We start from the raw sequence: 11,115 nt of genomic DNA on the forward strand, positions 1-11,115 counted from the left end.
TCTGTTTGGAAATATAATGACATATCACACTTTTCTTAGTTTGAGTTGCCAAGGTAATATGTTTTAATTACTGTGCAGTTTGGCAAACCTTTGGTCTGCATTTGGAAACTGAGACTTTATTAAATCTAACTACTAAGAATTCCGTCTCCATACTGTGTATCAGAAACTAAGTGGAAAGCGGAAGCACATGGATCAGACAAGCTATTTTTTGCTGACCAAAGTCAGGTCAGAGCACAACAGCCAGGTTTCATTTGTCACTCAGCTTGGTTGAAACTTTGTTTGTGGACACACATTCCGAGCACCGCTGCAAACAAAAGGCATCGTCAGGCATCGTTGTTTCACTTCGCTATTTAAACTGCCTTTGACCATTAGTAACCAAATCCAGCTCACGTCACGGTTGTTCAACTCAGAAACATTCAGACACAGGCTTACTTTTATTTTCAATGTCTTTTTCCTTACATGTAAGGACAGAAACTAAAGTCTTCAAAAAAAAAGGGCCTCTTAGCTTTGCTTAAAACCAAAAAGTCCTTTTATAAATGTGGTTACCAGTTTTTCTGGGTTCCTGGGTTCCTCTTTTTTCGGTAGTTGTCTTTTCTTACAGTTGACAGTTGACTTAATTCAGTTCCTTATTGTAAAAGAAAGCCTGACTATATAAAAATTGCCCTTTTCATTTGATTATATTTTTTACTGTAAAAAATTTATCCAAATCAACCTATCTATACGTGAGATAGGTTGCTCTGTTATATTTCTTAATCTAAATAAAGTAGGTAAATATATTACCTACATATAGAGAGATCAACCTATCTCATATAGGTTTAACCTAAAAGACAGGTGATTGTCTGTTAGCCTAAAAGACACTCACCCTTTAACCTAAAAGGTGATTGTTCAACCTTTGGTACATTTCTTCAGATCTTGGCATGATTTGCGACTTTGTATTGTCATAAATTTGCTGTTTAAATTATTGTTGACTAATCTAAATAATCTAATTTAAAGTTAAAATTTGAGTTAAATTTTCAGATAGAAATTTTAACTCAACTTTCCAACTATGTATTTAATCCTGATTAAAACATGGCTCAACAAGGTGAGTATTGTTATTGAGTTGTTTGCTGAAATGTGATCTGAAACATTAAATTGTGACGGAAAAGCAGAAGAGAACCATAAATAGACAAGTGTTTTCTTTCTTTTTCTTTTTTTTGAGTTAGGTTTTGTTCAAAAGTGTGCTTGAAGCGTTAAAATCCAGTCTGGATTTCTGGAGAGAAAAAATATCCTTTGTTTTTAGTTTGTATTTAAAGTGTAGCTTTGAGGAGTCATTTGTGCTTCATTCCCATACATGACTTCCCAGAGGGGAAAGTGAAGTTAAAAGCCTAACCTCTGTTCAAAAACATCTTAAAAAGTACTCAATTTAATGACGTTGTCAATATTAAGAATAAATGAACTTATTAATAAGATGTTTACTTCATTGTAGGTGTTGTAGCTGTTGGTTAGTTTTTCTCTTCCCTAAACAAAATGCAAAGATGTGAGTCTTCACTCACATGACTCACAGGGAGCCACATGACTGCTCATGCATGTCTGGGCTCGTGTTCTGCAGCTTTGGAGACAATAACAGTTCCTCTTCACTCATTCACCTTTTCATGTTCCGTTTCCAGCTGTAAGCTAATGAAAACGGGCTTCTGTTGCATTTGACTCTGCAGGTGATGAACGGGCTCATGCAGACCACCGGTTGGCCCGCTGTGGTGGCTTGTGTCGGCAACTGGTTTGGAAAAGGAAAGTGAGTACAGGGAGGCAGTTCTGCTGACTCTGCAGAGTTTTGGAGTCAACTAAGTCACACACTATCACATTTTAACAGCACTGCAACAAAGCACCAACAGAGGCGACATTTAAATGGTTCATACTGACACAAATTTGAAATCAATTGACCCATGAAATCATGACAGCTTCACATGGACAATACCTGGTGTAAGTGTTGGTTTTCTGCTTCAAGATGAATTCAAAATTATTGAACAGAGGGACAGTGGAGAACAAATCTAAACACATAAAGAATGCTTAGTTAATTTTTTTAAAGTTGATTTTGAGATTTTCAGTTCTGCTGAGTCAGTAGATCATCCTCAAATGTAAACGTTTTAACTGTTTTTGTTACTTCAGAGCAGAAAATCATCTTCCTGCTGATTATTGCTTACTTTATCTTATTGCTTACATCTTATTGCTTACTTTAAAGGAAGCAATAATACCACACATAAGGGTTAACTGTCAAAGGGTGGTTATTATGTAAAGTTAGGGCTGGGCAATATGGCCAAATAGTATAAGTGTTTTATATCAATCAATATTGATAATTATTAATTTGTTTTTTGTTTTATCTTAAATACTGTAAAACTGGTGGTGTGACCTTTCCTGTTTTATCCTCCGTTTTCACTCCACACTGTTGTTTATTTTAAATGGGTACAAGGCACCAGGCTGGTGCTGCTGCGCAAGTTACTCATCGGGCTGTTGCTAGGTAACAAAAGAGGGAGTGATTAGTTGAGTTCACCAACCTAGCTTAGCTGGTTGTCACAGGTTGAGTAGCTAAAGCCTTTCTTCCAGAATGCTGAAATGCTGAATTGACTTATTGACCAGCCCTCTGTAAAATTAACTTGAGCTTAGCATCATGTTATGATGTTATTCCCTCATCAATACATACGTGGAGCGTTGCCTTGGTTTTTTCATACATGATTGAGAATTCTTTGAATCCCCTTTGGCAACCATTCATGTTTGCAGAATGCTTGTTCTCACAATGCACTGCCTATTTACATAAAGCTCCTCTAGACTAGCAGCAGCAGCAATTAGCAGACACCTGGTGGAATTGTGCATCTATCATAGGAACTACATCTCAGTCTAACACTCTCAAGTATGGATGTAAAAAACATAATGAGAAGTACTGCTGTGGTGACTTCCTGAAGGCAGAGTGTTGGAAATAGTAAGAGACAGAGCCCTAATTTCAAGGCATTAAGATTTTGAAGTCAAATTTATTTTAAATTCTGTTTAAATGCTGTTTATATAAATAGACAAGTGCTTTCTTTTTTTTTTTCTTTTTTTTGAGTTAGGTTTTGTTCAAAAGTGTGCTTGAAGCGTTAAAATCCAGTCTGGATTTCTGGAGAGAAAAAAGATCCTTTGTTTTTAATTTGTATTTAAAGTGTAGCTTTGAGGAGTCATTTGTGCTTCATTCCCTTACATGACTTCCCAGAGGGGAAAGTGGAATTAATTCTGCTTGTCTATTTATATAAACAGCATTTTCTTAACAATTGAATGTAAAATACTACAATGCCCCTTTTACATAAACCATACAAAACAGACGAAAAATAAACTGCAGCAGGAATATCTGCACTGAAATATAACATGAAACCAATTCCAGCCCTTCGAATAATTTTTAATTATTTCGCTCAAGAACAGTTTTTGTTATGCAGCAGGACACTGATTCAAAGCACCATCAGGAAGTGGTTTAAGAGAAAAAGAAAGTTTTAGCAGGAACATAGTCAAAATCTGTGCTTAGGATTTATTTAGATAATATGACATGACCTTAAATTGGTTGCTCATGCTTGAAAGCCCTTCAGTTTGTGTAGATTAAAACAATTCTGCAAAGAAGAATGGATTGAAATTACACAATTTTGGAATGATAGAAGATTAATACCAAACATTAATTAGTCTGAAAATAAAAGTTGAAAGTGCCCAGGAGTCAAAATGAGCTTTTTTCTCTTCAATCAAAAACACAAAGACAATATTATTGTGAATTCTTTCTCCTTTACATACACAACAATAAAACAAGTAAATTTTTTAAATTATGACATTTACCTTAATGTTTACAATTATTTAACTTTTTTGGGTAAATTATTTTTTATCTTGTTTTTCTGGAAAATATTTCTAGTTTATTTCCAGTAATAAAAATTTGAATTTCCCTTTTACAATCTCAGCGGAGTTTATCCAAGTATAATGGATGCCTAAGAGTGTAAAAAAAAAAAAAACTCACTAAATGTTGACTTTGTATAAAATAAAAATAAAAGCAGAAAAAAAAGACACGTGATTCTTTGTGTTATACTTAACATTTACAATATAGCATACCTTTGAAATCTCATCCTAAAACAATTGCAAACATGTTTATTGACTCCATATGCTGGAGGGACACATTTAAACCATTCTTCTATTTCTGTCAGAAGCTACACAAACTTGTTAAAAGGTTACAAGTGGCCTTGTGTTGTACTTTGAACAACCCTGGTTTATTATGTACAATATACAGTAGAAGCAGGATTGTGCAGCAGTTCAGTGTTTCTTGTTTTCATCTTTCTAATGGTCAGGCGTGGGTTCATCATGGGCGTCTGGAACTCCCACACCTCGGTGGGAAACATTCTAGGTTCCCTCATCGCTGGAGTTTTTGTCTCCTCAGAGTGGGGAATGTCCTTCATTGTCCCAGGACTCATCATCGCTGCCGCTGGGATCCTCTGCTTCTTTTTCCTGGTTGAAAGTCAGTTTCTGCAAAGAGTTGTTTTGTTGTTTTGGATCAATTCAGGGGTTCTGTTTATAAGTGTGACACCATCATTTCACTCTTTATTCACTTCAGAACCTGAAGATGTGAACTGCTCTTCTCCTCATCATCATGTGAGTTTTAACCTAAACTATTTAATTTCCCTTTGGGATCAATAAAGTATTTTTGAATTGAAATTGAATTAAGTACATCTACTAGGGATGCAAAAAATGAATCAATTGCTGATTAATCATTAAAATGATTAAAATTAGTTACAATGTATTAACGTGCATCAGACTTTCTTTTAGTGTTGTAGTTTGGCTGCCATACAGCAGAGAGCGCCAGTGGTCATACTTAAGCAGATACAGAATTAAAGATGTCTGCAAAAACCTGAGCAGGGAAGAGAAACTACCATAGGAATCTACAGTCCAGACAGAGTCTGGTGTGGGATGGAAAATGCACTTCATGTGTATGTTTAAGTTTAATAATGTGAGAAAACTTGAGTTTTCTGTTAATTCAGTCAGTATCTAATTAATCTGACACAAAATAACTTCAACATTTTATGATATCTTTTTTTCAATTCGGCTTATTACGAGAAATGTAGTCTTGTATGACAGACTACAAAGACAGTCGAGCTTTTAAGAAAATGGCCGCTAATTCATCTACAATTGGTCAGTAAGATCAATCAACTTTAGATTAACTCATTAATCAATAACTTGCATTCCTACTTTCTCCTTTTTTCCTGAACCATTCATCTCTGAGCTCACCGCTGTGTGTTTGTATGTCAGATCATTCAGGAGAACGGTGAGACCGAGCCTCTACTGCAAAACGGGAACAGAAGCATCAATGGCGCCGTCTCCACGGAGACTCCGAATATCATACAGGAACACTCTGAGGCCATAAGCTTCTATGGGGCTCTCTGTATACCTGTAAGCATAAATAGTTGAATTTAACCGATTTAAAAAAAAAAAAGATTTGTCTGATTTTGCTCCAGATATGACATTATTGTGCTGCTTACATGTTCCAGTCATAGTCTTTGGCTCCATGTAGTGGTCTGAAAGAGAAATTGCACATTTAAAATTATAGTAGAAGATCCATTTCCATTTGACATGATCATGTTTTATTTATTTGAGGTTGGTGGACCTCCCTGCCATCACCCAAATATTTAGTTTCTTCCATGGATTCTCCATAAAATTCAAGTTGTGAACATTGTTGCTTCCTGTCAGAAAAAATATGTTGCTGAAATTAAAATATTACTTTAAGCCTGGGTCAACTGTCAGGTTATGAATGATTTTAGGCTTAATTATATCTATGAAGCTTCTATCAGCTTTTCACTCTACTCATAGTCCCTCCAGGGTGTCCTGGATCTTCCCCGGGGCCTCCTCCCGGTGGGACATGCCCAGAACACCTCACCACGGAGNATTTACAAACAAAACTTAATTTTGAAGGTGTGGTGCCTTTTATTTTGCTGTGACGGTGCGCCATGATCCATTCCATGTAGAGGAAACCCTGACAGTAAAGCATTCTTCAGTTTTCACATCCCTTTTCTCCTTACAGTGGAAGAAGCCGTCTGCTCCCAGCTCTCCTCTGTCCAGCCTTGAATCATCTCGCTCTCAGACTCCAGAAGGAGCCTCTAAAAGAACCAGGTCTGTTGCTCTCTGGTTGCCAACAGTCATTCACACTGATAACTAAATGTTGAGTCTTAAACATGTTGTTTCATAAACAGAGAGGAAGACATCCAGTCTCCCAGCTCAGCATCTTCTGTGAGATCAGATCACACAATGTCAGAGAAAACACCCGATACTTGTAAGTCTGATCTACCTTCAGTCTTCCTTTATGCTCAAGAACTTGTAAAATTGAAATGCATAAATCCATCCTTCCTTCTTTCCTGTCTCTCTGTCTCTCTCTCTTTTTCTGTCTCTCTGTCTCTCTCTCTGTCTCTTTCTCTCTCTTTTTCTGTCTCTCTTTGTCTCTTTTTCTCTCTCTGTCTCTTTCTCTCTTTTTCTGTCTCTCTCTGTCTCTCTCTCTCTCTCTGTCTCTTTTTCTCTCTCTGTCTCTTTCTCTCTCTCTCTGTGTCTCTCTCTCTCTGTCTCTTTTTCTCTCTCTTTTTCTGTCTCTGACTCTCTCTCTGTCTCTGTCTCTTTTTCTCTCTCTTTTTCTGTCTCTGTCTCTCTCTCTCTCTGTGTGTCTCTCTCTCTCTCTTTCTCTTTCACACACACATCTGGAGTTGGGTCGTGGGGCTAACAGCCTAAGTAGGGAGGTCTAGGCTTCCCTCTTCCCAGTCACTTGGGCCAGTTCCTCCGAGGCGTTCCCAGGCCAGCCGAGAAACATCGTCCCTCCAGGGTGTCCTGGGTCTCCCCTGGGGCCTCGTCCCACTGGGACGTGCTCAGAACACCTCAGCAGGGAGGCGTCCAGGAGGCATCCTGACCAGATGACTGAGCCTCCTAAACTGGCTCCTCTCGATGTGAAGGAGCAGCGGATCTACTCTATTTTTATACACCTATATAAAAGACACAAATAACTATTTTTCCTCACTTTCTGGAGTTAAATCACACTAATTTATAAGTTAAAGTTATTTAAATTGCAAGATTTTTTTTGTTAAATTGGTGCTGTGTTCTCGTACCAGTCGGGTGCATCGGGTATGTGTGAGAGACATTTCAACACATATTTTATATTTTAGTTTAGTTTTATGTTTTACTAGAATACCTTGTCCCTGCTTAGACTGTAAATGCTATCACAAGATGTTATACAGCAGTGTATGTTTTTATATAATAGTGAATTGAAACTTGCTTGTTTAGTTATTTTTGTATTGCTTTTAACTCCAAAATGTGGTGTTGAAAAAGTTTGAAATTCTACCTTGAAAAGTGCTTGAATTTCACTATGAGACAAGTGTAGGAACCTTGTTTTAATTTTCCAGCTTTGATTATCTTGTAGCAAAACAAACTCCAGTCCCCAAAGTTCCTGTCACAACAACAAGAGACTCAACTGGAAGTGGTGGGAAAAGAAAAAGAAAGATCCAGCTGGTGTCCAGCAACCGGGATGATCAAATCTCTCTGGTAAGGAGTTCAGAATGTCCAGACTTTACCCTAAACGATACATTTAGTTTGCATCACAGATTCCTACAGTCTGGAAAAAGATGGGATTACATTTAAGTTTTTTCTGAGTTGAAACTATTAAAAAGGCAAATATGATATAATTTTTTTTCTGAAAGTTGCTTCTGTCTCTTATGTCGTTTTGACCAAATTCAAAGTCTGATCACTGAAGAAATGTGTTTATCAAAAATAATTACTATCATAAATAATTATTTGTCTATTTTGTTTAAGTGGCTTAAAAATGAAAAACTAATTAAATATGAGTTCAGAAAAGTGTTGGACCCTGAGCACCAAATCATAACTTCACATCCAACTCAACAGCATTTCACACTTGTTGATGCTGTAAATCCTGATATTTGATTGTGTGAATAGAAAATGTTACCTGGTTTCTGTACAACAAATTCACTGTGTAGAGATGAGCTGCAAATATTACCTGACATTTTCAAAAAAAATACATTCTATAATTTTTGATAAATTAAATATCTACTGCAGAAAATCTATTGTATTTTTTTCATTCCTATTTTTAGGTTTTGATATAAAGAAAAACAGAAAATGTTTTCAAAAAAATTATTGCTGCAGTTATATGGGATGTTGATATTTGCACATAGTTTCTGGCCTCAGAACAAGAAAAATATATCTAAATAAAAACTGCTGGTACCTTTGGTACAGAAATTAAATGCAGTTCTATGGGGGGAAACGGGGAAAAAGCCTAAAACTCTCGGCAGCTCTGTAGGTGATGGCCTGAATAAAAGTTAGTAAAAGGAAAACCTTAGTAAACATTCAAAAACTCTGAAAAACTATTTAGCAAATTCTGAAAAAAAAACTAAATTTTTATGACCCCAGACTTGTGCGCAGTTTTCTATGAGTTTTATGACGTATATGGACCGTTTGGTTCTAATTTTTGGAAACATAGATTTCAGTCTGAATGCCTGTTTGGTTGCAGCCTCCACCCCCTGAGCTGGGCTACACCATCACAGCTAGAGATCTGGACGACGAGAAAAAGGCAGCCATCAGTAAGATCCAGAAAGTCCTGGAGACTCCTGGTGAGCAACTCTAAAGGAATTTGTTGGGGAATTTTTATCTCTTTTCTCTTTCATCTTATTGTTAAATGTTGACTTTTAGCCTCAGAACCAGAAAAGTCCATGCCTCCAGAAGCCTCCACCTCAACTCAACCTGCTGCACCCACAGCCACACTGAGCAGCCTCCTGGCAGCTCCTCTGCCCACATCCACCTCTGTCGTTCCAGTCATTAACCTGGACCCGATTCCTGGTGGCAGCAGCAGTGCAGCAGCCCCTGCAGGCCCCAGCACTCTGCTGGAGGCCCTCAAAGTGAAGATCAGTGACCCCACCAGCTCCATGTCTGTTGCCAACACCACCACAGGTATCGATTATGTTACTAATCCATTCGTCTATTGATTATTCTGACAATTAATCAATTAATCAGATAAAATAATTTGCACATTCAGAAAATTTTTCATTTAACCACTGAAGCCTTCTTATACAATATTAAAAATACAAGAACATATGCAAATAAACAAATAATTAAATTATTTTTTAAATAAAATATTTCATTGCCTAACATGCAATAAAAGCTTTCCTTTAAGGCGGTTTTCCACTAGACGCCTCTAACCAGGACGGTCTCAGTCCACCTCGGCCTGATTCGTTTTCCATTAGCCAGTCCGGCATGGCTCAGTCCTACTTCAGGGTTCGTACAAGCAGCACAGAAAAGATTTGATTGACAGCTGTGCACATTCATTGACTGTCTTGTGATTTACGTCCCTGAAAACTGCAAACAACATTTAGCGTTTCCCTGTGGATTGTGGTCACTCCGTCTGCTTTCAGAGAGCTGCTTAGTACAGAGGAGTTTATTATGAGATTAAGGAGCAGCGAGAGGAACACATGGTAATTTTTGCAGCAGATTGACTGTGACTTACCGGAAAAGGGTAGAGTGCCTTCTCCTGCTACCAGCTTGTCTCTCTGAAATACGGATAGTAATAAGAAGAGAGAAACGGTGCAGCTGTGGTCAACTTTCTGACGGAGTTGCGGTTTTGCGTTGATAGTGTGAAACAGGAACTACATTAACTTGTGTGAATTTTATTTTTCATACATCCTTCGATTTTCTTCCGCTTCATCCGGGGTCGGGTCGCAGGGGCAGCAGCTTCAGAAGGGAGGCCCAGACTTCCCTCTTCCCAGCCACTTCTTCCAGCTCCTCCAGGAACCCCAAGGCGTTCCCAGGCCAGCCGAGATACATCGTCCCTCCAGGGTGTCCTGGGTCTTCCCCGGGGCCTCCTCCCGGTGGGACATGCCCAGAACACCTCACCAGGGAGGCGTCCAGGAGGCATCCTGACCAGATGCCCGAGCCTCAACTGGCTCCTCTCGTCATGGAGGAGCAGCGGCTCTACTCTGAGTCTCTCCCGGATGACCGAGCTTCTCACTCTATCTCTAAGGGAGAGCCCAGACACCCTGCGGAGGAAATCCATTTCGGCCGCTTGTATCCGTGATCTCGTTATTTCGGTCATGACCCAAAGCTCATGACCATAGATGAGGGTGGGAATGTAGATCGACCGGTAAATCGAGAGCTTCGCTTCTTGACTCAGCTCTCTCTTCACCACGACGGATCGGTACAGTGCCCGCTTCACAGCAGACGCTGCACCAATCCGCCTGTCAATCTCTTGCTCCCTTCTTCCCTCATTCGTGAACAAGATTCCGAGATATTTAAACTCCTCCACTTGAGGCAGGACACCTCCACCCCCGACCCGGAGAAGGCCCTCTACCCTTTTCCGGCTCAAGACCATGGCCTCGGATTTGGAGGCACTGATCCTCATCCCGGCTGCGAACCGCTCCAATGAGAGCTGCAGATCACGGCTTGATGAAGCCAATTTTTCTTCCATAAATTGGATAAAAAAATAACACTCAACAATAACCAGGAAAGCAGTACAATGATAAGTGCATTGACTCAGTGTGTTTAATAAAAAATAAATAAATAAAAAAAAACTTTTCACCTGAGGAAATGTTTAACCTGTTGTTCACAGGTTGTCATTCACAATGACAGGGGTGTCAAACTCCAGTCCTCAAGGGCCGCTGTCCTGCAGTGTTTAGATGTGCCACAGGTAAAAAACAGTGGAATGAAATGGCTTAATTACCTCCTCCCTGTGTAGATCGGTTCTCCTGAGCCTTGCTAATGACCTAATTATTCTTTTCAGGTGTGGTGCAGCAGAGGCACATCTAAAAGTTGCAGGACAGAGGCCCTTGAGGACTGGAGTTTGACCCAAATTTGGGTCCTCTCGTGAATAACAGGTTAAAATTGTGTGACTTCAATAACATCTGCAAGACCTTGAGGAGAGGATTAAATGAAAACAACACAGGAATAATCTGAAAACCAACAAAATTAAGGAACTGGTTATAAACTCAGATTCATATAAGTTAGAGATTTAAAACAGAATCTCTACCATGTTGTTTTCTTGTTTCCACATTCATTTGAGAAGTGACCGGTCCCTCCTGAATTTCATGTAATTTTTTTTTTTGCAATCCAAAT

General features: G+C 38.8%; 1 protein-coding gene and 1 long non-coding RNA gene across 2 annotated transcripts in view; both read left to right on the forward strand.

Moving 5' to 3' along the window:
- LOC106939567 (uncharacterized) overlaps positions 1-5,180 on the forward strand; it is a 13,641-nt gene extending 8,461 nt beyond the window's left edge. Inside the window, exon 3 of the long non-coding RNA XR_001422872.1 lies at positions 5,170-5,180. This is a non-coding gene — a long non-coding RNA (uncharacterized LOC106939567). The remainder of the gene's footprint in view (positions 1-5,169) is intronic.
- A 620-nt stretch (positions 5,181-5,800) lies between these two features.
- The window catches only part of LOC106939565 (nuclear envelope pore membrane protein POM 121-like), a 17,316-nt gene continuing 12,001 nt past the window's right edge, over positions 5,801-11,115 (forward strand). The window contains exons 1-6 of the mRNA XM_015021999.1: positions 5,801-5,877; positions 5,938-6,135; positions 6,216-6,295; positions 7,424-7,545; positions 8,525-8,624; positions 8,704-8,961. Coding sequence (XP_014877485.1) covers positions 5,801-5,877; positions 5,938-6,135; positions 6,216-6,295; positions 7,424-7,545; positions 8,525-8,624; positions 8,704-8,961 — 835 coding nt within the window. The remainder of the gene's footprint in view (positions 5,878-5,937; positions 6,136-6,215; positions 6,296-7,423; positions 7,546-8,524; positions 8,625-8,703; positions 8,962-11,115) is intronic.

The sequence above is a fragment of the Poecilia latipinna genome, unplaced genomic scaffold (assembly GCF_001443285.1).
Source record: "Poecilia latipinna isolate Pla-1442-1.1 unplaced genomic scaffold, P_latipinna-1.0 Scaffold2910, whole genome shotgun sequence".
NCBI classification, from domain to species: domain Eukaryota; kingdom Metazoa; phylum Chordata; class Actinopteri; order Cyprinodontiformes; family Poeciliidae; genus Poecilia; species Poecilia latipinna.